At 40.0% G+C, this 24308-nt stretch overlaps 1 protein-coding gene across 1 annotated transcript in view; it reads left to right on the top strand.

The window, feature by feature from the left end:
- Positions 1 to 24308, top strand: part of CTNND2 (catenin delta 2) — a 1223799-nt gene that overhangs the window by 795066 nt on the left and 404425 nt on the right. Inside the window, 1 exon segment of the mRNA XM_030551717.1 lies at positions 14388 to 14640. Within this exon segment, the coding sequence (XP_030407577.1) occupies positions 14388 to 14640 (253 nt within the window).

The raw sequence follows: 24308 nt of genomic DNA, 5'->3' as shown, positions 1-24308 counted from the left end.
GTACCACACTACAGCCAAATCGCTGCCCCACTAACAAACCTGACCAGAAAGACACAGCCAAATGCAGTTAAGTGGACTGATGAGTGTCAAAAGACCTTTAACCAGCTTAAGGCGACTCTCATGTCTGATCCTGTGCTAAGGGCCCAGACTTTGACAAATCATTCCTAGTAACCACAGATGCATCTGAGTATGGTGTAGGAGCAGTTTTAATGCAGGAAGGACCGGATCAAGAATTCCATCCTGTCATGTTTCTCAGCAAGAAATTGTCTGAGAGGGAAAGCCACTGGTCAATCAGTGAAAAAGAATGCTACGCCATTGTGTATGCCCTGGAAAAGCTAAGCCCATACGTTTGGGGACGGCCTTTCCAGCCACAAACCGACCATGCTGCGCTAAAGTGGCTTCATACTGCCAAGGGAAACAACAAAAAACTTCTTCGATGGAGTTTAGCTCTCCAAGATTTTGATTTTGAAATTTAACACATTTCAGGAGCTTCTAACAAAGTAGCTGATGCACTCTCCCGTGAAAGTTTCCCAGAGTTAACTGATTAAAATTGTCCTTGAAATGTGAAAATTCTTGTAGTTTTACATAATTAGTAGTATATGTAAATGTGCATGTGTTGTATTAATCTGTTTATTCTAAAGTTCTAGGAAGAAATCACCACCAGTGTAGTTCAACACTGTCTGAGATTTGGGAGGTGTATCATAAACAGATAGTTAAGGGTTAATGCCTCTTTTACCTGTAAAGAGTTAAGAAGTTCACCTAGCCTAGCTGACACCTGACCAGAGGAACCAATGGGGGAACAAGATGTTTCAAACGGAAGGAGGGAAGTTTTCCTTTGTTTAGAGTTTCAGTTTCAGCCGGAGTGAAAAAGATCAAGGAACCAGCCTCTTATTAGAGTAGTAAGTTTTAGAAAGGGATAAATAGGTTTATGTTTATTTTCTTTGTAACTTGTCTTGGTACCATTAAGAGAATTATCAAATTTGGGTATTCTTGTGTGTATTAAAGTTTTTGTCCAGGGGAACATCTTCTGTGTTTTGAATCTGTTGTCTGTGAGAGTAGCTGGCATGCTAATCTCTCCCAGATGGTTTTCTTTTACCTTTCTTTTCTTTAATTAAAAGCCTTCTTTTTAAATACATGATTGATTTTTTCCTTGTTTTTAGATCCAAGGGGGTGGATCTGGATCCACCAGGAGTTAGTGGGAGAAAGGAAGGGGGATGGTTAATTTCTCCTTGTTTTAAAATCCCAGGGGTTTGGATCTAGGTTCACCAGGAAATTGATGAAGTCTCCCAAGACTACTCTGGGAAGAAAAGTAGTGCTTGGGGGTGGTGGCAGCGATACCAGATCTAAGCTGGTAATTAAGCTTAGAAGTGTCCATGCAGGTCCCCACATCTGTACCCTAAAGTTCAGAGTGGGGAAAGAACCTTGACAACTGGTCTGACAGTTTGAGGTATTTCCTATATAAGGTGAGAGTCACCCTATGCAAAGGACTAGCTCAAGGCAAATGCACCACTTAAGTCCTGTCATAATGACTAAAGTGGTACGTAGGGCTTGTGTTGCACCATTGCTCAAGGCTCAGTTTCCACTTATAATGGAACTGTTTAAATCTTTCAACTTCTTTGTGTAATGAGCTTTGCATTTAATTTCTTTGTCTCTCTGTTTAAATACTTGCATAACTTAGGAATTAGTGAACTAAAGAGCATTTTCTATAAAATTGGAGGATGAGAGCAGTACAGTGGGAACTGAGCAAAGGTCTTGAAAGAGGGCTTTTTACCAGCCAGTCAGAATCACCAGCGGCTTATCCCATTTGGACACAGAGAGTATTAAACACCCAAGATTTGGAGCTGAGAAGCACTGCTGAATCACAACATTCTGGAAACAGCTGATTCTAGGAATGCAAGATGCAGGCGTTTGAGAAGCTGAAGATCTGGAAGATTTAAGATGCAGTCAGACTTTGAAGGGCATTAGGGAAACTCTTAAGTATTGACAAAATGGAAATTTACAAACTGTGTCCTGATTAGGCTTTAGGTAGCAAAGAAAGTTGATCATTTCCTGAGTCTGGAATCCTATAAGTGTACTTGATAGGGGGGGTTTGATATCTGCAGCATTACCAGATGCATCCCTAGAAAAACTACCTTGATCTCTTGATCTGAAATTCAGAATTTTTACTTACTTTTTCCTTTTTTACAAATTCAACTTTAAGGTACACCATTGATTGTGAATATTTACTTTTATTCACAAAGTGTGTATGTGCTACCAGAATTCCTAAGCCTAATAGAAATAGGCAACAAATTAGTGTAAATTACAAGTTGATATAAATTAGTAGCATACTCGAACCCATAATATAAACAATTACTGTTAAAGAAATGTCAACTCTAAAATGGTAGCTAAGTAGGTTATTCCATTTGCAAAGACTCAAGATATGTGGCTCCACCTCCACATTGTTCTGCTGGAATTGTTCAACTAAAGGAACGTTTTTAAACCATCTTGAGCAAGGATAGCACAGCTCTAAAAGGGGTGGTTGAGACACTGTATAACAATTTGACAAGTCTACAGACTAAAATGAAACAGCTTGGGCAAAAGGAGCCTTGAATAGTGACCGGATCCAAACAGCTATGTAAACAATAGGGTGACTGAGAAACCTAAAACACAGTATTTTTCCTCACTGAGATGGAATATATGAGGAGCTTCAGTTTCTGAAGAAAACGTGGAGACCTGCTGGAATTGATGTCAGAAATATCTAAAAATGGTATGTCCTTTCTTCGAAAGTGGAGGTAAAAGAGCACATCACTGCAGAGAAAGCCTCAGTAGTTTAGTGTGCAAAGATTATTGCCACCTCCATTGGGAGCAGGATTTATTGGACGTAAAAGAAAATTCAAATTTTGCTTGTGAAAATTCCTTTTGACTCTAGAAATTAGTTGTGTGTGTGTGTGTATGAAGCATTGTGGAATAATACTAATGGTAAGGAAATGACTGTAAGCGCATGGGACTGCACAAGTGGGAAACAGACAGGGGATTTGAACCAATTTATGACCTTTATTTTGTCTTACATTTTGTAGCTGCCAATGATATAGACCAATGATGAACTGACATTCATACCATATTCAGAGCTCTATTGAATGTGCCCAGTGGAACAACTGTTGTAGTTGGAAAACAGCTACTCCTAGTCAAGGAGAGGGGATTGGAAAATTTGTAAAGCTGTAATAATCCAGGCTATATAGAACATAAACAGATGTTACTGTTCAGGGCAGAGGAACTGCCTCTAACCATATAAGAGAAGTGTCTGACAACAGAAGAGACCCCACAGTAAGAATGTTATAGCACCTTTGCCAATAATGTGCCAGACTGCTAGCAAACAAGTAAACATGGTAGCCCAGGTAGAGCCAATGGCAACTGATACATATATGCATCAACCGCAAAAAAATTGAGGGAGGCGGGAACCCTGTACATTGGAAATCAGGATCAAATCAACTAATTCTGAGCTCAGCCTTGTAAAAATACTTGAGATTCACTACAAACAAGATGTAGGCTCCTTAGAAAAAAGGCTAAGCAAATTTATTACATTGTGTGGGATCCTCTATACCAGAGAGTAACTGAAATCCTAAATTAACTGGTTTTCATGATGATAAACCAGTTGGTCATTTAGAGTCTGTCATACATTTTAGTTTAAATAAGATGTTGCTTTTAAAAGCTCAGTGGACGGCATCTAGACATCTAGGTTGTATTTCCCTAGTTTTTTTTTTGTATGAGAAGATCATGTGAGACAATATCAGAAGCCTTACTAGTCAAGATATACGACATCGAGTGCTTCCCCTGATCCCCAAGGCTTGTTACCCTATCAAAGAAAGCTAGAAGGTTGGTTTGACATGGCTTGTTCTTGACAAATCTATGTTGATTGTTGTTCATCACCTTATTACCTTCTAGGTGTTTACAAATTGATTGCTTAATTATTAGCTCCATTATCTTTCCGGGTACTGAAGTTAAGGTGACATCTGTAATTCCCCAAGTTATCCTTATTTCCCTTTTTATAGATTGGTACTATATTTACCCTTTTCCAGTCCTCTGGAATCTCTCCCATCTCCCATAACTTTTCAAAGATAATCACTAATAGCTCAGATATCTCCTCAGTCAGCTTCTTGAGTACTCTAAAATGTATTTAATCAGGCCTTGGTGATTTGAAGACATACTATTTGTCCAAGTAATTTCTAACTTGTTCTTTCCCTATTTTAGCCACTGATCCTACCTCATTTCACTAGCATTCACTACATTAGATGACCAATCACCATCACCAGCCTGTGTGGTGAAAAACTAAACAAAAATGTCATTTATCACTTCTTTCATTTCCATTTTTTCTGTTGCTTTTCCCTCCTCATTGGATGATGGGCCTACCCTGTCCTTCGTCTTCCTCTTGCTTCTAATGTATTTGTTTTCTTGTTACCTTTTATGTCTCTAGATAGTTTAATCTCATTTTGTGCCTTGGCTTTTCTAATTTTGTCCCTACATACTTGTGTTATTTGTTTATATTCATCCTTTGTAATTTGACCTAGTTTCCACTTTTTGTAGGACTCATTTTTTTTTTCAGTTCCAGATAATTGAAGATCTCCTAATTAAGCCAATGTTGTCTCTTACTATTCTTCCTATCTTTCCTACGCAGTGGGATAGTTTTCTCTTGTGGCCTTAATAATGCCTCTTTGTCAAACTGCCAACTGTCTTCAATTGGTTTTCCCCTTAGACTTGCTATTTATGAGAATACAGCAGTTAGCACTCGGGTAGTCAACCTATGGCACACACGCCGAAGGCGGCACACAAACTGATTTTCAGTGGCACTCAGACTGCCCAGGTCCTGGCCATCAGTCCGGGGGGCTCTCCATTTTAATTTAATTTTAAATGAAGCTTTAAACATTTAAAAAACCTTATTTATTTTACATACAACAATAGTTTAGTTATATATTATAGACTTATAGAAAGAGACCTTCTAAAAACGTTAAATGTTTAACGGGCACATGAAACCTTAAATTAGAGTGAATAAATGATGACTTGGCACTCCACTTCTGAAAGGTTGCCGACCCCTGAGTTAGCATATGCTTTTCAGTTACACACACACAGCATGCACACAGTCCGCCAGCTGATGTTTATAGTTACCAGTCTAGAGTCTGGATCAATCTAGTGTCCAGACAGATTGGTTGTAGAGGGGAGCCGGGCTCTGTTGGTTGCTTTCTGATGCTCCTAGAGTTGTGGCAAGATGAACACAAAGTCCCATTGTCAAGCACCCTTTTTTTATAGCCTTTTTTTTCTCTCTTGAAGTCTATGGATTTTGCTATGTTAGTTTGTGACCAAAAACTCCTTAATTGGTGTTATCTTTTGATGTTAGCATTCCAAAACACCTCAGAGAGGGTCATCCTGTCCAGGTTTCGATTTAATCAATTGTCTTGTCTTTAGGGGTGCCAGCATCCACCTCAGATTCTCAGCCTGCCCTTCCTTAATTATGGATGTGTGTTGATGGTTCTCTGGTGTCATTAAGTCTCTTCACTCCTTGTTCCTTGACCATCTAGCTATAACAATGGCCTTCACACCTTATCTTTTCCTGATGCATGCATCCCTCATTCACACAGTCTTTTACAGAGATCTTCAAAGGTATACAGCAGTTTTTATGTTGAGCAAGAAAGGCATTGTAAATTAAACCTTACTAAATCTTATAATCAAAACAGTTCATGTTCTGGCCCAGGCCTTCAACATTCCTATAATCTACTTAACGTAGACACAGTACAAGATCCTGTCTCTTACTTACTAAACCTTAAAACAAAGAAATGTATATTTAACTAGCCTTCCTAATTTATAATACATATAGGAAACTATAGTAGACATTATAACGTATCCTAAAACAAAAGGGTGACCATAATCAGTCATAAGGATTGTTCTGGTCTGTCCCTGCCTTAACATCAGTACAGACACTGGCAGTCTGTCAGATGCGTTTCTACCAATGTCCTAGAGGGTCATTCCTTTCTGCTGTTCAAAAAGGGTGGCTGGCAGGATGATCAACTCATACATTCATTCTGATATACAAATATAAAATCCTGCCCCTATACCAATACTGTACATTCCAAGAATTTATTGGATAATCTGTGCCCTGCTGTCTTATTTTCCCAGCAGATGTCTGAGTAGTTGAAGTTCCCTATCACCACAAAGTCCTGTACTTTGGATGATTTTGTTAGTTTAAAAAAAGCCTCATCCACCTCTTCTTCCTGGTTAGGTGGTCTGTAGTAGACCTCTACCATAACATAACCCTTGTTTTTTATCCCTTTTCTCCTTACCCAGAGATTTTCAACAAGTCTGTCTCCTAATTCCATCTCAACCTCAGTCCAAGTGCATACAGTTTCTATATGAGGCAATGCCTCCTCCCTTTTTTTCCCTGCTGGTCCTTCCTGAGCAAGCGGAACCCTTCTGTACGAATATTCCAGTCATGCGTATCATCAGTCTGTGACACCAACTATGTCATAGTTGTGTTAATTAACTAGCATTTCAAGTTCTTCCTGCTTCTTCCTCATACTTCTCACATTAGTATACAAATATCTAAGATACTGATCTGATTTCCCCCAATATTCTCTCTTGTCTCTCTCCCTTATCCCTACTATAACAGCTCATGCTCCCCCCAGATTCCAACCCATCTCCCAGGTCTCCATGTTTTTAACTTACCTGCAGGCTTTTGTCACCTGCCCCCATCGAACCTAGTTTAAAGCCTTCCTCACTAGGTTAGCCACTCTGTATCTAGATATGCTCTTCCCGTTCCCTGATAGGCTGACCCCATCCCAGCTTAGCAGTCCTTCTTCCCGGAACTGCATCCCATGATCAAGGAAGCCGAAGCCCTCCTTGCAACATCATCCTCGCAGCCAGGCATTCACCACCAGGATGCATCTGTCCCTGCCTAGGCCCCGTCCTTGACCAGAAGGATCGAAGAGAACACCACCTGTGCTCCCAACATCTTCACCCTTACTCCCAGAGCCCTGTAGTCATTTCTGATCTGCTGAGGGTCATACCTCACAGTATTGCTAGTGCCCACATGGATGAGGAGAATGGGCTAGTAGTTAGAGGGGTAGATGATCCTTGACACTATCTCTGTAATATCTGTGCCCCTGGCATGCGGCACAGCTCCCAGGATGCCATGTCAAGCTGACAGATGGGCCCTCAGAAGAGAGTCGCCGATCACCACTACCCTAAGTTTCCTCCTGGGAGTGGTGGCTGTGATCCTCACAGCCGTGGGGGTACTTGGCTTCTCCTCGTCCTCCACCTTTGGAGGTGATTCCTCATTGCTTGTTGCCAGGGCAGCATAATGATTCTTAATCACTATGGTGGGTGGGTTGGGAGTATGGGTTGAGCATTGCCTGCTTCCAGAAATAACCACCAGCCAGTGTCCACCCTTTGTCAAGCAATATCCTCCCCTGGTGGTGTGACTGCAGTCTTCTCTAGCTGGATAGCTTCCTAAGCCTTAGATGTCTGTATGTGAATAAGCTCAATGAATTCCTCATGAGCATGGATGCTCATCAGCCCAGCCACCACCTCCTGTAGCTCTCCCACCTGCTACCTGAAAGATTCCACCAGCAGACACCTTTCACATTGGATGGTCCCCCCAGCCTGGCTTTCTGTGAGTGGGAAATGTAGGATACAGTCTGCAAATCCATACCAGGATCTGTGTAGAGCAGGGGCAGGCAAACGTTTTGGCCTAAGGGCCACATCTGAGTAGGGAAATTGCATGCAGAGCCATGAATGTAGGGCTGGAGAAGGGGTTGGGATGCGGGAGGGAGTGCAGGGTGTGAGAGGGGGTGCGGTGTACAGGAACGGGCTTAGGGCAGGGGTTTGGGGTGCAGGAGGAGGTTCAGGTAAGTGGGCTCTGGCCCAGCACCGCTTACCTGGAGCAGCTCTGGACTGGCAGCAGTATGCAGTGGGGCTGGCCTGCCCTGGCCCTTCACAATGCTGATCCTGGAAGCGGCCAGCAACACGTCCCTGCGACCCCTGGGGGAGGGAGGGCAGAAGGCTCCACACACTGCTCTCACTGCGGGTACCTCCCCTGAAGCTCCCATTGGCTATGGTTCCCCATTCCCGGCCAATGGGATGTGCAGGGGGAGGTGCCTGCAGGCGAGGACAGTGCATGAAGCCCTGTGCACCCCCCCACCTTCCAGGGCCGCAGGGACTTGGTGCCAGCCACTTCCGGGAGTGGCACGGGCCCCATGGTGCCACGGGGGCAGCAGTCCCGTGGGCCAGATCCAAAGCCCTGATGGTGTAGAGGCATCCATGGCCTGGTTGGCTAGATCCAGGTGCAAGTAGAGAAGGCAGGAGCAGTGCTAGCACTGGCAATGCAGCCCTTCCTAACCATAGCAATTATATTACAACTCCCTCCTACAAACTCCCTCTCAAACTCCCTCATTTGCTAGTGCCTCTTGGTTGCCTAGCCTCTGGCAGTTAAGGTCTTCTCTCCTAGGTCAGTCCTATCCCCTTATTAATCACACAGGGGAAGGGTGATCGCAAGGCTGATTGCAGATGATGAAAGTTAATCAGGAATGATCCAGGGAACAAAGGCTCAAACAGTCCCCAAACACTCAATCCCACAACTGACCCTGTAAATTTAAATAACTACAATAGGTGCTACTTCAAAGCAATTATGTGTTCATTTAGAGCAGTGGTTTTCAACCTGTGGTCTGTAGGTCTTTGAGGGTCCAGAGACCACGACTAAGATTTCAGAAGGGGTCTGTACGTCCATTCAAAAATTTTTAGGGGCACACAAATGAAAAAAGTTTGAAAACCACTGGTTTTAGCGAAAACGTAACATTTCAAATATCATATGGTGGTTATATATGTGGTGTTACATTTTCATGTAGTTTTGTTAAGCTAACATGAGGTAGGTTTTATTTATTTATCTTCTCATGTATTTAATGGTTCAGTTCTCTTAGGCCTAAGTTATACAGAGAACATTTTCTGTGTAATTTGAAGGTGAATAAAACAGCAGAAACTAAGAACAAAAATGGAGAGAACTGTTCAGCCAACCACTCAGAATAACCAGATTAGTATCCCTTTCATTTGAATACAGAGGGTATAAAGCATCCAGTTATTGAGGCTATGGAATAGCTGCAGGATTCAGGAATTGGAGAAGTTTATGATTGCAAAGATCAGGAACGGGAAGATTCAAGGCACAGACACAATGGTACTATAAAGGGAACACAGAGGAGATAATTAAGAAACTGAAAATTGGAATAGCCTGGGCTATATTGTGTCCTGATTTAGCTTCAGGGAATTATGAGTTGATCCTTTTCTGAATCTCAAAGACTGGATATCTGCACAAGACATAGAGTGTATGAAGACAATCTATCTTAATCTGGAACTCGGCAATTTGAATTTATTATTGTACTTTTTTCTCTTTTTTTAGTTAAGATTTAAATTTAAATGAGAGAATTTTGTGGGGACATTTGTTTTTAATACAGAATATGTGTGTTGTACCAGAAAATCCTAAACATGCCCTGGGAGAGAGCGCTTACAAATCAGAAGATTGCAGCATCCTTTGTTTCTTTTCTTTTCTGTAAATTGAATTAAAGTTGATTTTTCATTTATTCCTCTACATTTTTTTTTCTATCTGGAAAATTTCTTACTTTTTTTGAGACAGCATCAATGGAATGTAGTTCACCTGTAAATAAATATATTACCACATTCATATTGAAAGATTTACAGGATGCTAGATTTGACTATTCATGTTTACTAGTCAAGTGTTCCTGTCAAACCCCGAGCTTCATGATAGCATTTCAAGCATTTTTTTTACATTAGTACAATTGCCAAAAATCTGTTGCTTGCACTATAACTTCTAATTGGCAGTTTTGGGGGAAATTAAATACACATTCTCCAAAAGGTCACATTGTAGGACATATTTTTAAAGGGACCTCTTTTGGCACAATTGAATTTCTACCCACACTGATCTGCATGTAAACACAGTCAAGGCTTCTTTACATATATAAAGTGTTAAAAACAATACATTTAGAAAAAGAAAACTGCAAAACATTACATGCAGCTGTACAACTGGCACTGTGAAACAGACAAAGCAGCAAGAAAACATTTGTTCAATAAAAATATGAGCTGGATTATGAGATTTGTGGAGCAAAATGTTGCAAGATAATATCCCTAATTTATACAATAATATGGACCAAGTAAATCAGTGCATTCAAAAGAATGTACCAGAGGAATCTGTATACATTTACTCTTAGCTTTTGAGGGCCTGATCGGACATACCTTTCCAAATTCTCTTTGACTTTTGTTGAATTCACAATGACTCCAATTTCCATCTGTGGGAATTTTGACTGAACAAAATGCTCAGGTATGAGGCCTTAGGATCCTTTCATAAGATATACCTCAATTTTCATTATAAGTGTCACTGCATCCAGTTTGGTGTTGTGAGAAGGACAGAGGAAGAGATGTAAGGTGCTTATTCTGCACATACATAAGCAGCCAGGAGAGCCCTAGCAAATAAGCCCACCTAATTTGCCAAGGCCCACATCACATCTTTAAATGGGCATCATGTGTAGTTAGAAAGCCTTTCTGGGGTGTTCTCACAGTTTGGCCAAAATTTCTCTGTAGTAGAAAGCAGTTTTCCTTTTCCTGTGATCCATGCACCCAGCTTCAGGAAGTGTTCCACTCCCCTTCCCCAGCCCCCCACTACCGATGAAGACCCAAAATGAAATAATAATGAGATCTTTATTACAATTTCTTGATTGCCCTGCTTAGACACAGTTCATAGTTTGTAGGTGTTGAAAATTGCACTTAGATATTTCAGGATAAAACTACACTTCCAGATCAAGATTGAGACTCTCACCTTTAGACATCATCTCTACATCTCAGCTAAGCAGCTCCTGTTGAAAATAACAGGTAGATATTTAAAAGATTCAGATGTCCCTTTTAGGTCCAGGTTATCTGTTACACTCTAGCTCTACTGAGTACAGCATAAAGCAAGTACTATGCCCTAGCACTAATGCAAGTTAGAGCCCCTACAGCCTGGCCGCTAGCTAGGGTTATTTGGAACACCTCAGACATCAGTCACTCCTCTCTATCAAACCTGTCCCTGCATCAAAGTGTTGCTGAGAGGGAAGTATAAGAGCTGACTACTCTGGGGGATTACATTGCACCAGAAGAGTCTCTCCAGCTATGGAGTTAAAGCCAGTCTGAACAGTGCAAATGGTGCAAAATGGGCCAGAGCATCTAACAAATAATGTTTACCTGGTGCCTTCACCCACCTAACTCCAGTGTAAGCCTTGGAAAATTTGGTCTGTACTTAACATGCATGAGTGTACTCACACACACACACACACACACACACACCCCCTCATAAAAATATAAAGAAGCAAGATAGGCCACAAATGACAGATTTAATCTGAACTTTCTGGATCTTATATTTCCTGTTTTTTCGTGACAATAGAAGACTCTTGGAAGTGACCCTGTAACTCTGCCTACAATGGAAAATGAACTATTGCTCACAAAATTACCTGGCTTTAGTTTTGAGCAGCTCTGGGACAATTTGTGGTTCCAAGCAGACCTCTTTGTTTTCAGCAAAATTCAGGGGGTGTACGAACCCACGTGATTTAAAATCAAAGAAGAGAATTGCACAAACATCCCCAAACTCACCCATCTGTATTTCAAACACATCTACTTAGGCCCACTTTGAACATGTGCCTACTATTCCTTACTGGTTCACTAGAGGCCTACCATAGTTGAAAAGAAAGCAGATCTTAACAGGAATTTCTTTAAAGGTATGTTTTATATAGTCAACTTTTGGTCTTATTCTTTCATATTCTTTCATATTCTAACTACCACAAGTCTGTGTACATTATAATAAAATTCAAAAGGAAATAATAGCTTGTTAGGATGACATAATTATGAAAATGAATCAGAATGAGTAAAAAAGCATGTAGGTGTTAAAAGTGTGATAACTAGCTTCAATTCATACAGTTGTCTTATTGATAGCGACACTAAAGAGAAAATAAGATGGAAACAAAATAAGTATCAATTTTTTTTAAACATTTCGTTGAACTGTGGTGCAAAAAAAAATGATGAAATACATGGGGCAATGTGGCAATGAAGGGCAATGAAAGGCTGCCTATGTGGCGATGAAAGGCCTCCTTTTTATCAAAGTTATTACTTAGAGCTTTTTGCAACACTCCAGATTTCAATGAGAGATCAAAAGTTAATAGCATTCCCCATGTCATAATTCCAGCTCCTAAATATCAAGCTCTTAATGAAGTTCATCACTTTATTTCTTTCATTTCTACTTGTTATTTTTACTACTTTTTCCTAACGTCCGCTTTTTTGAATAATTTTCTTTTTTCCTCTGACACTACATTTTTTTCAGTTAATTTATTTATTCCCTGCTATTAAAATGCTGCCATCTTTTCAGTATCTTGTTAATATAATACTGTTGAGTCCAGGAATTTTGGTTTGGTTTTTGAACAGAGTTTATCGGTATTTGGATACAGTTATTGCATTACAATTGATCTCTCTTTGAAACAGAAGTTTATTCTTTATATATATATATATAGAGAGAGAGAGAGAGAGGTTATTCATTAAGGAAATATACAACATGAGACAAAAGACACTATCAAAGCGAGATTTTTCTTTATTGTATTTTCATACAGACTAACACAACTTGATAGTATTGTAATTTTATGTCTCTCAACCACCAGATTTTCAATATTATGATATCATAACTGTTATAACATAAATTCTGTGATTCAACTCACTGTTCATATACATCAAAATGAAAAGTACAAAAAAAAGAAGGAAAACTAATAAAAGACAGAAAGATACTAAACGACATATTCTGGGTGAAAAAAGTATCTTAACCTTGTCAAGTACTGGTGTTAGATGGACCCTATCATATAAGCACTATTAACTCCTTTTTGGTATTGCATTTTTAATTTTTAAATATACAGCAATATGAACCCCTTAAAGTTGTTTCATGGAACTTAATGATGTATACAAATTATTTGTAATTACGCATCTGAAATGTAAATGTGTGTATCAAAAGAAATGACAGGGAAAATTCTTATGAGATCTGGAACTTGAGGATGCATGTTCACCTATGATTTTGACGTAATCAAATGATCCTGAGCCTGGACCAATTGCCATTTATGGAAGAACTTCTGTTGCATTTGATAAGAGCAACATTAGGCCCATAATGAGCTCACTTACAGTGTATTTACTTTTTCTGCTGCTCAGAACTCTCTCATAAACAGGAGTGGCTTTTCATTTGTTCTTGTTTCAGGGCCAGTAGGTCATATAGGAACTTATCCTATAGTCCTTACAACAAGAATCTAGTTGACATCATCAGGACTGCAGAACTCGGGTCTAAAATTGCTGCTGCTAAGAACCCAATATTCATGGCATATTGAAGTGTGCTCTGCTGTAGTGGTGTAATAAAAGGATAATGGCCTATGAAGCAGACTAACAAGATTTTTAAGGCGCAAAATCACTGAGTAACTTTAAATCTATTAGTTAAAATGCTCTGAACTGTTGATAAAATAATCTTGATGAGTACATTTCACTACCATTTTAGACAGGTAGAGACAAATGTGCATAGTGTAATTCTCTTTCAGGGTGAGGTAGTGGATAAGTAAATCTTGTTTATAGTGATATCAATAAAAACTGTTAATGCAAGCGGGTCTCTGTGTTGAACTGGGACCCCAGGAAGTGGGATGACAAGTAATCCCTATATTTGTTTAACCTTTAATAGTCATCATTTCCAACCCAGACCTTAGAGCCTGGTTCTGCTGTCGTTTGGTGGGAGGTTTAGCTGGGGTCCCAGTTCCTTTACAGGAACTGGGACCCCAGAAGTGGAATGACAAGTAATCCCTATATTTGTTTAACCTTTAATAGTCATCATTTCCAACCCAGACCTTAGAGCCTGGTTCTGCTGTCGTTTGGTGGGAGGTTTAGCTGTGTAAACACTGCAGAATCAGACCCTGAGAGCTGTTGAAATTTAGCTGGACTACTCCCATGCTCTTCTCATGATACATACAAAACTTGCATTGAGATTTTGTTGCTTATGTTTTTTTTAACTTCAGATTAACTCATTCTTGAATATGATGTAAGCAATTCAAAGCCCATCTCAAAGAAGTATTTCTACCTAATATCTGTGTAACCATTTTAAATATTATTTAGTCTATGCGTGGCTTGCTATTTAGAATTTTCACTTGACAGTAATTTACCTCACTGCTTTCAACTATGACAGTATTGTTCTTTTGTTTTCTCATTCTTTTCGAACCCCTGTTTATATGTGTGTATTTTTTTCCTCTGCCTAGACCTGGTTAACCATTTCTGTGAACAGGTCCTCAATTTTTTACTTTGTCCCTACTTTCCTGTCGTAGCCCCATCTTCCCCTGGTGTCGACTCCGTACCCTTACAGCGCACAGGCAGTCAGCACGGCACACAGAACGCAACATCGACCTTCCAGAGGGCCAGCTATGCTGCAGGCCCAGCCTCCAATTACGCAGACCCCTACCGACAGCTGCAGTATTGTCCTTCTGTTGAATCACCATACAGCAAATCTGGGCCAGCCATTCCACCAGAAGGGACCTTGGCTAGGTCACCTTCCATTGATAGCATTCAGAAAGATCCCAGGTGGGTGAAACCTTATTTTGTCTACTATTACATGCAGTCTACTTCTTGTATTTCAACTATGGTGTATTATTAAAAAATGAAACAAAAGTTGTGAATTGTCCTACAAAAGATTCTTTGTTTGAACTAGAGTTGTCTGTTTTAATGCTTTTTTTTAGTATGCTCTTGTGAGCTCTCCTTTAGAACAAGATGGCCTTCAGTACATACATTTGTCTACCCTTGCTAGGGCCACCATATGAAATGCTATGAAAAGAAATTATGCTGAGACTATGGCACAATGAGTCCTTCAATCTTAATTGTGATGGCTTAGGTTTTCCTTTTCTATTCAAGGAGAAATTTTGTTCTTCTGTAAATGTTTAATAATGTCCAAAGTGGCACCCGAGTGCTAGGCTATGAGAATAACAGTGACTGAAAGATAGCACATGCTCAGGTCTATATTTCGTCTGAAGATACTGTAGCTAAGCTCTGCCAGTACATGACAGCAAAATGATTTGCAGTGTAATTTTCAGTAAATGATTATTGCTGCCTACAAATTTAAAATGTAGAGCCTCTTCTCTTCATAGAAAATACTGGCCTCTATGACACATACGCACTCTGTGATTGTATGCATATAAATATAAAATATAGTCATCATTGCGTTCTCTAGGTATACTGGTTTGTTTGGTCAGTAATTTTATGGGGGGGTTTATGATTCTTGTAAGTTAAATTGCTTTGAAGTTGAAATAAGACTCTTGAGAAGTTACATAATTAAGTTTTTATTCACAAATTTTGACTTCTTAAAATCTGTATTCATTTGTACAGAATTTTCTGTGGTAGATATTGTGATTTTGTTGCATGGTATTTAGCAACAAGAACACACAAAATGTGTCCCCAACAAGATCACTAGGGAGGTGTTTGACCAACAAGAGACATAAGATATAATGGCAAGATTTTCCTTCTTTCACTATAGAAATAAAAAGTTCATAGCTTTGATAGCCTGCACTCTGTACATGTTGACTATCTGTATAGTAACTGCCTCACTAGTCCAAGAGGCCAACAACAGATTAATTTCGTAGCACATCAGGGACACTACTGCTTCTAGTACAGCTCATTATGCTAGTGACCCACTTCTGACGTGGGTATAGCTACTATCTCCTTATCTTTAATTCTTGATGCTACACCATATGTTTGAATGAGGAGGAGACAACAAGCACTGTGTGTTTTAGGTTATATATATAGAGAGAGACACAGATAAAATATCATCACACTAGCATAATTTACCCATCTAGAAAGTCACTAAATACTGACATTTGTTCTATGGTATTGAATTCTTGATAGGGATACTATAGAAGGACTTTTGCATGCAAAAACACTCTGCTTTGTAATAATACCTTGTTTATGCCATACAAAAGATATACAGGGACTTAAGATATAAGAGAAAAATGAGATTGATTGCAATAAATACAGTTAGGAGAAATATATTGGAATTGAAGGCATTCCTCCTTGTGCTGAAGGAAAGCATATGTACCATTTTATGGTGGTGTTGGACATGTGGTTTAAAAAGATGTAATCTTTGTGGAAAAGACACCATTATCACTGTAATGTTGGAATGATCAGCACCTGCATAGATTATATGCTAGCAAAGGTCAAACTTGTTCCTTTTGTAAAATGATTTTGTTTACTTTTGCTTGGTGCTCTAGCCTTATTTTCCAGCTGGGTTTGTTTCTCTTCTCCTTCCAATGTAATGCATGGAATTATATGAGTACTAATTTCAATGAGAACATAGGAGATGGAATATTGACATCCACAGATGTAAATAGAACTTGGTAAGTTTTACACAGAAAGAAGTTTGTTTATCTACCATTTTTCATTTCATGAATTAATCATAAACAGACTGTGATTTTTACATATTTTTTTTTTTGGTAACAGGGATTTATATTGTAGTTTATGCAAATATATTTCATGTTGTAGATTACTAGTGAGCTACTGACTGCAGCTATTGCTTCAAGTATTTGTTATCTGCATATTCACAGATTGTGTTATTTGGTTGGTTACCTGAGTCACATGGTAGTGTTCTGAAAAGCAGATTAAAGCGAGGGTGGGGAGGGAGATACGAACCCTGTCAAAGCCAGTTGTATGGATTTTACTCAAACAAATGTTTGTAAATATTTTATTGTAGTAATCGCTCAGCTCTAGACTTAAATTATTTGTAAATAGAAATAAAAGGTTGTGACATCCTTGAGTAAAAGTTTTATGGCTTCAAATAGAAGTCAGCTTGATACACCAGGTAAAAGATTATTACCCATTTTTTTTAACGACTCTGGCATGAAGGAATCAAAGTGAGTTGAAGGTGGGGAAAAACTCAGTTTCTCAAGTTAAAGTGATTAATTTGAAGGGTGAGGTTCTGGCCTGTTTTACACAGGTGGTGTAGAGACAGGGGTACAAGATGAGGAGGAATGGTGTTGGACATCTGTCCCCATACAACAGGAACTCTCACAGGAGCAGCAGATAATACAGACCCAGCACCCCCTTGAATTCTATGCACAGATCCTGTTTAACTTCCATGAGTAGGATTCTGGAATCTCAGAAATCATGGTTTGGGAACAGGGATAGGCTCCTTGCCACTAATAGCAGCACTAGAACAAGGCATGTAATTCTCTTTAGCAGCAATGGTAAGGACTACTGCTGAGCATGTGTCCTGATCTGTAAGAGGTATATTCCACTGCATGGGCAAAATGCCTTACTAAGCTGCCCCTATTCACCACATTACCAGAAACATATTGACAAATTGGAGGGAGTTTAGAGAAGAGCAACAAAAATACCAGGAGAGTTGGACAGATTGATTTATGAGGAAAGATTAAGAGCTTGGCTAAAAGAATAATGAGGACAGAGACACAAAACACCCCAAATACTTGAAGGAATGCTGAGAAAAGACAGAAATCATTTAACATAGTACACAGAGGTATAATTAAGAGTAATGAATGAAATTAAGAAACAAAAATTTGGGCTGAATATCAAGAAAAGCCTCCTGGTGGTGAGCTGTGTTACCCTGTGGAATTGATTTCACAGGAATATTGTTTGGACTCTTTGAAGCTAGACCAAACAAACACCAGAAAATGTATTGTAGGGAGCAATCTTCCGTTGCTCAAGGGATAAACTGGATGATCCAATAGGTCTTGGACTTCCATGACACTGTGATCTATTTCTGTGTTAAGAAAATTCGTGATGAAATGAGTTTTTGGTACTAAATCTGTATGATCTGTCAGATTTGTCAGTGGGTCACTAATGGACTAAACTAAAAAAAAAAAGAAAATTGTAAAATCTGGCAGAACAAGATAGTAACAACAGCAGTCATGCTGAAAAACAGTTCAGCAATACAATCAAAACTAACTTCAAATAGAATAAAATGTAATATCCCATAGGTATAATGTACCATTGATATATTATCCATTTCCATGTCATAGTGAATGATATTGTTATAAGTTTTTACTGTTTACATTTTTATAGTATGCTGTTTTTGATAAATATGTTTCAAACAGCAGCTTTAAACTATTTATACAAAATACACTAGAAAATCCAATGAACACACATACACAAATGGTGTGTTTACCAAAAATGCTGTACTTTCTAGAATACTCATAGAATGATAATCTGGAAGATCCCTTTTCATGACTTTTTAATTCACCCCCCTTCCTCCAGCACTTTCTGGTGAAAAATGTGACAACTATAATAGATAATTAAAAAATGTAAATAGCATTAAAAAGTACAAATAACTGGTAGTGGCACATTACTTTTTTGAACTGTCCAGGTAGAAATCAGCACAGTTAGTGATTGTGCCAGCTATTGCATAATTTAAATTTTATATCCTGAGGCGTTCCTGCTGTGCTTTTACTTTCAAAGTCAAAATTCTGATTGATTACCTCTGTTGGGGTTAATTTCCCACCACACAGAGAATGAAAGCACTGACTCACTACTTTCAAAGTTCTTAAATCATAAGTTTCTCATTGTACAAAGGAGAGAAGTAGGCTGAAGCAAAGCATCCTGTGTCCACTGTGAACCATCAAAACCCATTTTGCATCACTTTCTACAAAGAGCTGCGGTATATTTTCAAACCTGTCTTTGTAAAGCTTTCTTTTCCCTGTAATAAAAAGACTCTCATTACGATAAGTGGCAATTAACATATATGCTTCAATAAAAGTACAATAAAAGTGTAAGACATTGGCTCTTTAAGATAAACTAAAATATTTCTGCAGGAGTCCTTACAGTACATTCATTTGGTTTGTTTTAAGGATTATCATAATATTAACAGAATTGCTTTACTATAAATCTCAATGATAGTGAAAGGCGGTATTACAGTGTTATGAGAGAGGCCAATAAGAATATACTTGTCAATCTGTGTGTGCTTTTGCAAAGAAAATTACTCTGTGTGCGTGTATGTGTACATTTTTATTTTTAAAAATTTATAAGGCAGTGTGATATACTTGTGATAGACAGAAATACGAAGCAGGCAGTACCCCAGGAATAGTTATTAGTGACTTCCTTTTCCCTATTAATACTCCCCATTTGTAATTTTTTTCCCAGTGTTCCTTTCCCAACCCATTAAACTGGCAGAATCAAGTAGCTGTAGCCCTAAGGTGATAATTTTGCAATTGACGGTGCTAGCTGTATCTTTCTCTCTTCCAACAGGATATCTATTCTGTTTTCCCTTTCTTATTGCTGAGGAGATGGCATTTATCAGTAGTCATCTAAGTGCAGAACAATGAACCGATAAGAAATATTAAAATCAAAGGGATGATCCAAGCAGGCACACAATTCAAGACAATTAATATGGACTAAGGGAAAGCCTCAGATGCTCACCCAAGCCATCCCTCCAAATGAAAGGGATGCGTTCTCATTTTGCATATAGAATAGCCTTGAGAAAGGCTAACAAATATAAAACAAACAGAAAAGGAGTGGGGGGACACGGCAAACATAGCTAAAGATGAAGACTGCTGATATAAATAGGACTTATATTGTGCCCTAAAAACTGCAAACATGGGATTCCAGCAACCTGCTTGAAGAGAGTGCTCCAGAACCGAATGTCTAGCTTCCAGTTTGGTCAAGATTAAAGGAGACCATCCCTTCCCAGGCCTGTAACTCTTGGGCAAAGACTTAGGGAGAGAAGGGGGTGTTGCCCAAGTTCTTGGGATATAGATTATGAAAACTAGATTTATAGAACACCAAGACTATGAATTGTGCCTTTTTGTATGCTGGCAACTGGTATAGACTCAAGAGAGTGGTTGTAAGTTATCTGAAAGGGTTAGGGCCTGCGGAGGAAATGGGGTGACATATGTCTGACTCAGGTCACTGTAGGATAAACGTGGTTCACTGTTCAACAGACTGCTTTCTATGTTCGATCTTTATTATTCACTGCATAGCCTGACACACACTGTTTATCAAATGCATTTCGTTGTGTGATACAGAAACATCTCTAGTGCACTCTAAGAAAGAGAAAAATTTGTTTTTCGTAGCTCATGTCATACTCTCAGTCTTTTCTCTATGACTGGATTTGTTCTACTGATGACACAGAAGTTTGTATGTGAGCCCTTTGTTAGATCCATCACTCAATTTGTTGCCATCCGACCTTTAAAAGTACTCTAAATCCCATCAGTACACCAACTCATGATATTGTCATGGTTGGACCTTGTAATTTCATTACATTATAGTGGCACTGACATTGCCGGTCCATTGGGTTTGACTAGTGAGTCTGCAGTATTTAAAGCTTCCAATATATATATAGCGTCCTTTTCACTTAATGGCATATTTACTTAGGTAGATGATGTACCATCTTATTAATATCTTGCTGTTTGATGTGAATGTTTTATTTTACATCTGGTTAAAGGCATAGTGTTCTCATTTATCTCCTTTGTTCCAGAGGTGGGAGAAAGCAGAAGGCCAGGCATAGTCTTATTACCAGTGCAGGACAGCAGAAGGGTGATAATGATATAAGTAGTAGTAATGAGCCCAGAGAGTGTGTATCTGAATACCCTGGCAGGCTGCAATGGCTGTGCTGTTAGAAGTGTTGACTTACAACCTTTGAACAGGTACAACAAGGGATGTTTCCCTGCATTCACTCAGACCTCTGAAGCTACTGTGCCTTTTATCAGCATAATACTTCCAGGTACCTGACTTGGATAGTGCACTTCATCCCCCTCTCTCATCTTCCTCAACTCATCTTAGGCTTGTGTGAGCCATAATCAAGCTTCTAATAGTTGTTAGGCCATAATGTTATTTTGTCTGTGTTAGCCACACATGTCCCTCGGTATCCTGTGGATCATCCTGTGCACACTTTAGCAGGTGCAAACTCTGCACAATGCCTTTCTCTGATGAGCAATACAATTCTAAAAAATGGCAATTCTTGTCAAGTAAATAATATGTATTTTAAAAAAATATGAGCTAATATTTCAAATATTTAAAAAATATGTACATGAGAGAACAGATGAGATTCAAAGTGTATTTCTCTAATATACTAGCAAAATAAACTGCCTTTAAAAGTCTCTGTACTACCACTCTGCCTTAATTTTCTCATCTGCAAAATGGGGATATTGGTAGTTACCTTCCTCACAGGAATGTTGTGAGAATTAGTTATTTTATAAAATGCTTTGAAGATGCAAAGCCATGTTCTGCACTTGCTCATGCCTAGGCCACCTCCACTGGAAGTATGGCAAGGAATGGTGTTTAGTTTGAGGAGATTTCTTCAGTTAGATCTTCTGCTGAGGAAATGAAGGGGAAGGTCATGTCAGAATCTTGCTAAGCAGTTATTTAAAATAGACAATGCACCTCCTTGTCTGACAAAGCCTCATACTGAGAAAGCAGGATGATCAGCGAATTGTCGTAAATGCCTATACACAAACGTGAGAAGCCTGGGAAACAAGTGGGGAGAACTGGAAATCCTGGCACAGTCAAGGAATTTTGATATGATTGGAATAACAGAGACTTGGTAGGATAACTCACATGACTGGAGTACTGTCATGGATGGATATAAACTGTTCAGGAAGAACAGGCAGGGCAGAAAAGGTGGAGGAGCTGCACTGTATGTAAGAGAGCAGTATGACTGCTCAGAGCTCTGGTATGAAACTGCAGAAAAACCTGAGAGTCTCTGAATTAAGTTTAGGAATGTGAGCAACAAGGGTGATGTTGTGCTGGAAGTCTGCTATAGACAACCAGACCAGGGGGATTAGGTGGATGAGGCTTTCTTCCAGCAACTAACAGAAGTTACTAGATCACAGACCCTGGTTCTCATGGGGGACTTCAGTCACCCCGATATCTGCTGGGAGAGCAATACAGCGGTGCACAGACACTCCAGGAAGTTTTGGAAACTGTAGGGGACAATTTACTGGTGCAAGTGCTGGAGGAACCAGCTCTTCTTGACCTGCTGGTCACAAACAGGGAAGAATGAGTAGAGGAAGCAAAAATGGATGGGAACCTGGGAGGCAGTGACCATGAGATGGTGGAGTTCAGGATCCTGACACAAGGAAGAAAGGAGAGCAGCAGAATACGGACCCTGGACTTCAGAAAAGCAGACTTTGACTCCCGCAGGAAAATGAAGGGCAGGATCCCCCTGGAGAATAACATGAGTGGGATAGGAGTCCAGAAGAGCTGGCTCTATTTTAAAGACTCCTTATTGAGATTGCAGGAACAAACCATCCTGATGTATAGAAAGAATAGTAAATATGGCAGGTGACCAGCTTGGCTTAACAGTGTAATCCTTTCTGATGTTAAACACAAAAAAGAAGCTTACAAGAAGTGGAAGATTGGACAAATGACCAAGGAGGAGTATAAAAATATTGCTCAGACATGCAGGAGTGAAATCAGGAGCAAGAGATGTTAAGAGTAACAAGAAGGGTTTCTTCAGATATGTTTGCGACAAGAAGAAGGTCAAGGAAAGTGTGGGCCCCTTACTGAATGAAGGAGACCACCTAGTGACAGAAGATGTGGAAAAAGCTAATATACTCAATGCTTTTTTTGCCTCTGTCTTCACGAACAAGGTCAGCTCCCAGACTACTGCACTGGGCAGCACTGTATGGGGAGGAGGTGACCAGCCCTCTGTGGAGAAAGAAGTGGTTCAGGACTATTTAGAAAAGCTGGACAAGCACAAGTCCAAGGTGCTGGATGTGCTGCATCTGAGGGTGCCAAAGGAGTTAGTGGATGTGATTGCTGAGCCATTGGCCATTATCTTTGAAAACTCATGGCGTTCAGAGGAGGTCCCAGATGACTGGAAAAAGGCTAATGTGCCCATCTTTTAAAAAGGGAAGAACGACGTTCTGGGGAGCTACAGGCCAGTCAGCCTCACCTCAGTCCCTGGAAAAATCATGGACCAGGTCCTCAGGGAATCAATTCTGATGCACTTAGAGGAGAGGAAAGTGATCAGGTACAGTCAACATGGATTCACCAAGGGCAAGTCATGCCTGACTAACCTAACTGCCTTCTATGATGAGATAACTGGCTCTGTGGATGTGGGAAAAGCTTATCCACAGAGCCGTAGCAAAGCTTTTGATACGGTCTCCCACAGTATTCTTGAAGTATGGGCTGGATAAATGGACTGTAAGGTGGATAGAAAGCTAGCTAAATCGCCGGGCTCAGCGGGTAGTGATCAGTGGCTCCATGTCTAGTTGTCAGCCGGTATCAAGCGGAGTGCCCCAAGGGTCGGTCCTGGGGCTGGTTTTGTTCAATATCTTCATTAATGATCTGTAGGATGGCGTTGATTGCACCCTCAGCAAGTTTGCAGATAACACTAAACTGGGAGGATTGGTAGATACTCTGGAGAGTTGGGATAGGATATCGAAGGACCAAGACAAATTAGAGGATTGGGCCAAAAGAAATCTGATGAGGTTCAACAAGGACAAGTGCAGAGTCCTGCACGTAGGAAGGAAGAATCCCATGCACTGCTACAGACTAGGGACCGAATGGCCAGGCAGCAATTCTGCAGAAAAGAATCTAGGGGTTACAGTGGACGAGAAGCTGGATATGAGTCAACGGTTGCCCTTATTGCCAAGAAGGCTAATGGCATTTTGGGCTGTATAAGTAGGGGCATTGCCAGCAGATCGAGGGACATGATCATTCCCCTCTATTTGGTATTAGTGAGGCCTCATTTGGAGTACTGTGTCCAGTTTTGGGCCCCACACTACAAGAAGGATGTCCAGCGGTGGCTGGAGCACATGACTTGTGAGGAGAGGCTGAGGGAACTGGGATTGTTTAGTCTGCAGAAAAGAAGGATGAGGGGGGATTTGATAGCTGCTTTCAACTACCTGAAAGGGGGTTCCAAAGAGGATGGATCTAGACTATTCTCAGTGGTACCAGATGACAGAACAAGGAGCAGTGGTCTCAAGTTGCAGTTAGGAAGGTTTAGGTTGGATAGTAGGAAAAACTTTTTCACTAGGAGGGTGGCGAAGCAGTGGAATGGGTTACCTAGGGAGGCGGTGGAATGTCCCTCCTTAGAGATTTTTAAGGTCAGGCTTGACGAAGCCCTGGCTGGGATGATTTAGTTGGGAATTGGTCCTGCTTTGAGCAGGGGGTTGGACTAGATGACCTCCTGAGTTCCCTTCCAACCGTGATATTCTATGATTCTATGAAATGTTGGGTGTTGCTGTCAACTTTCTCCATCTATTTTCAGATAATTCCGTTTTTTGTGCTTTTAGAGGTCATCCAGGGTC

This window comes from Gopherus evgoodei, chromosome 2, assembly GCF_007399415.2.
Source record: "Gopherus evgoodei ecotype Sinaloan lineage chromosome 2, rGopEvg1_v1.p, whole genome shotgun sequence".
NCBI classification, from domain to species: Eukaryota; Metazoa; Chordata; order Testudines; family Testudinidae; genus Gopherus; species Gopherus evgoodei.
Note: the sequence above shows the minus strand (reverse complement) of the source record. Positions and strands in the feature narration are given on the sequence as shown.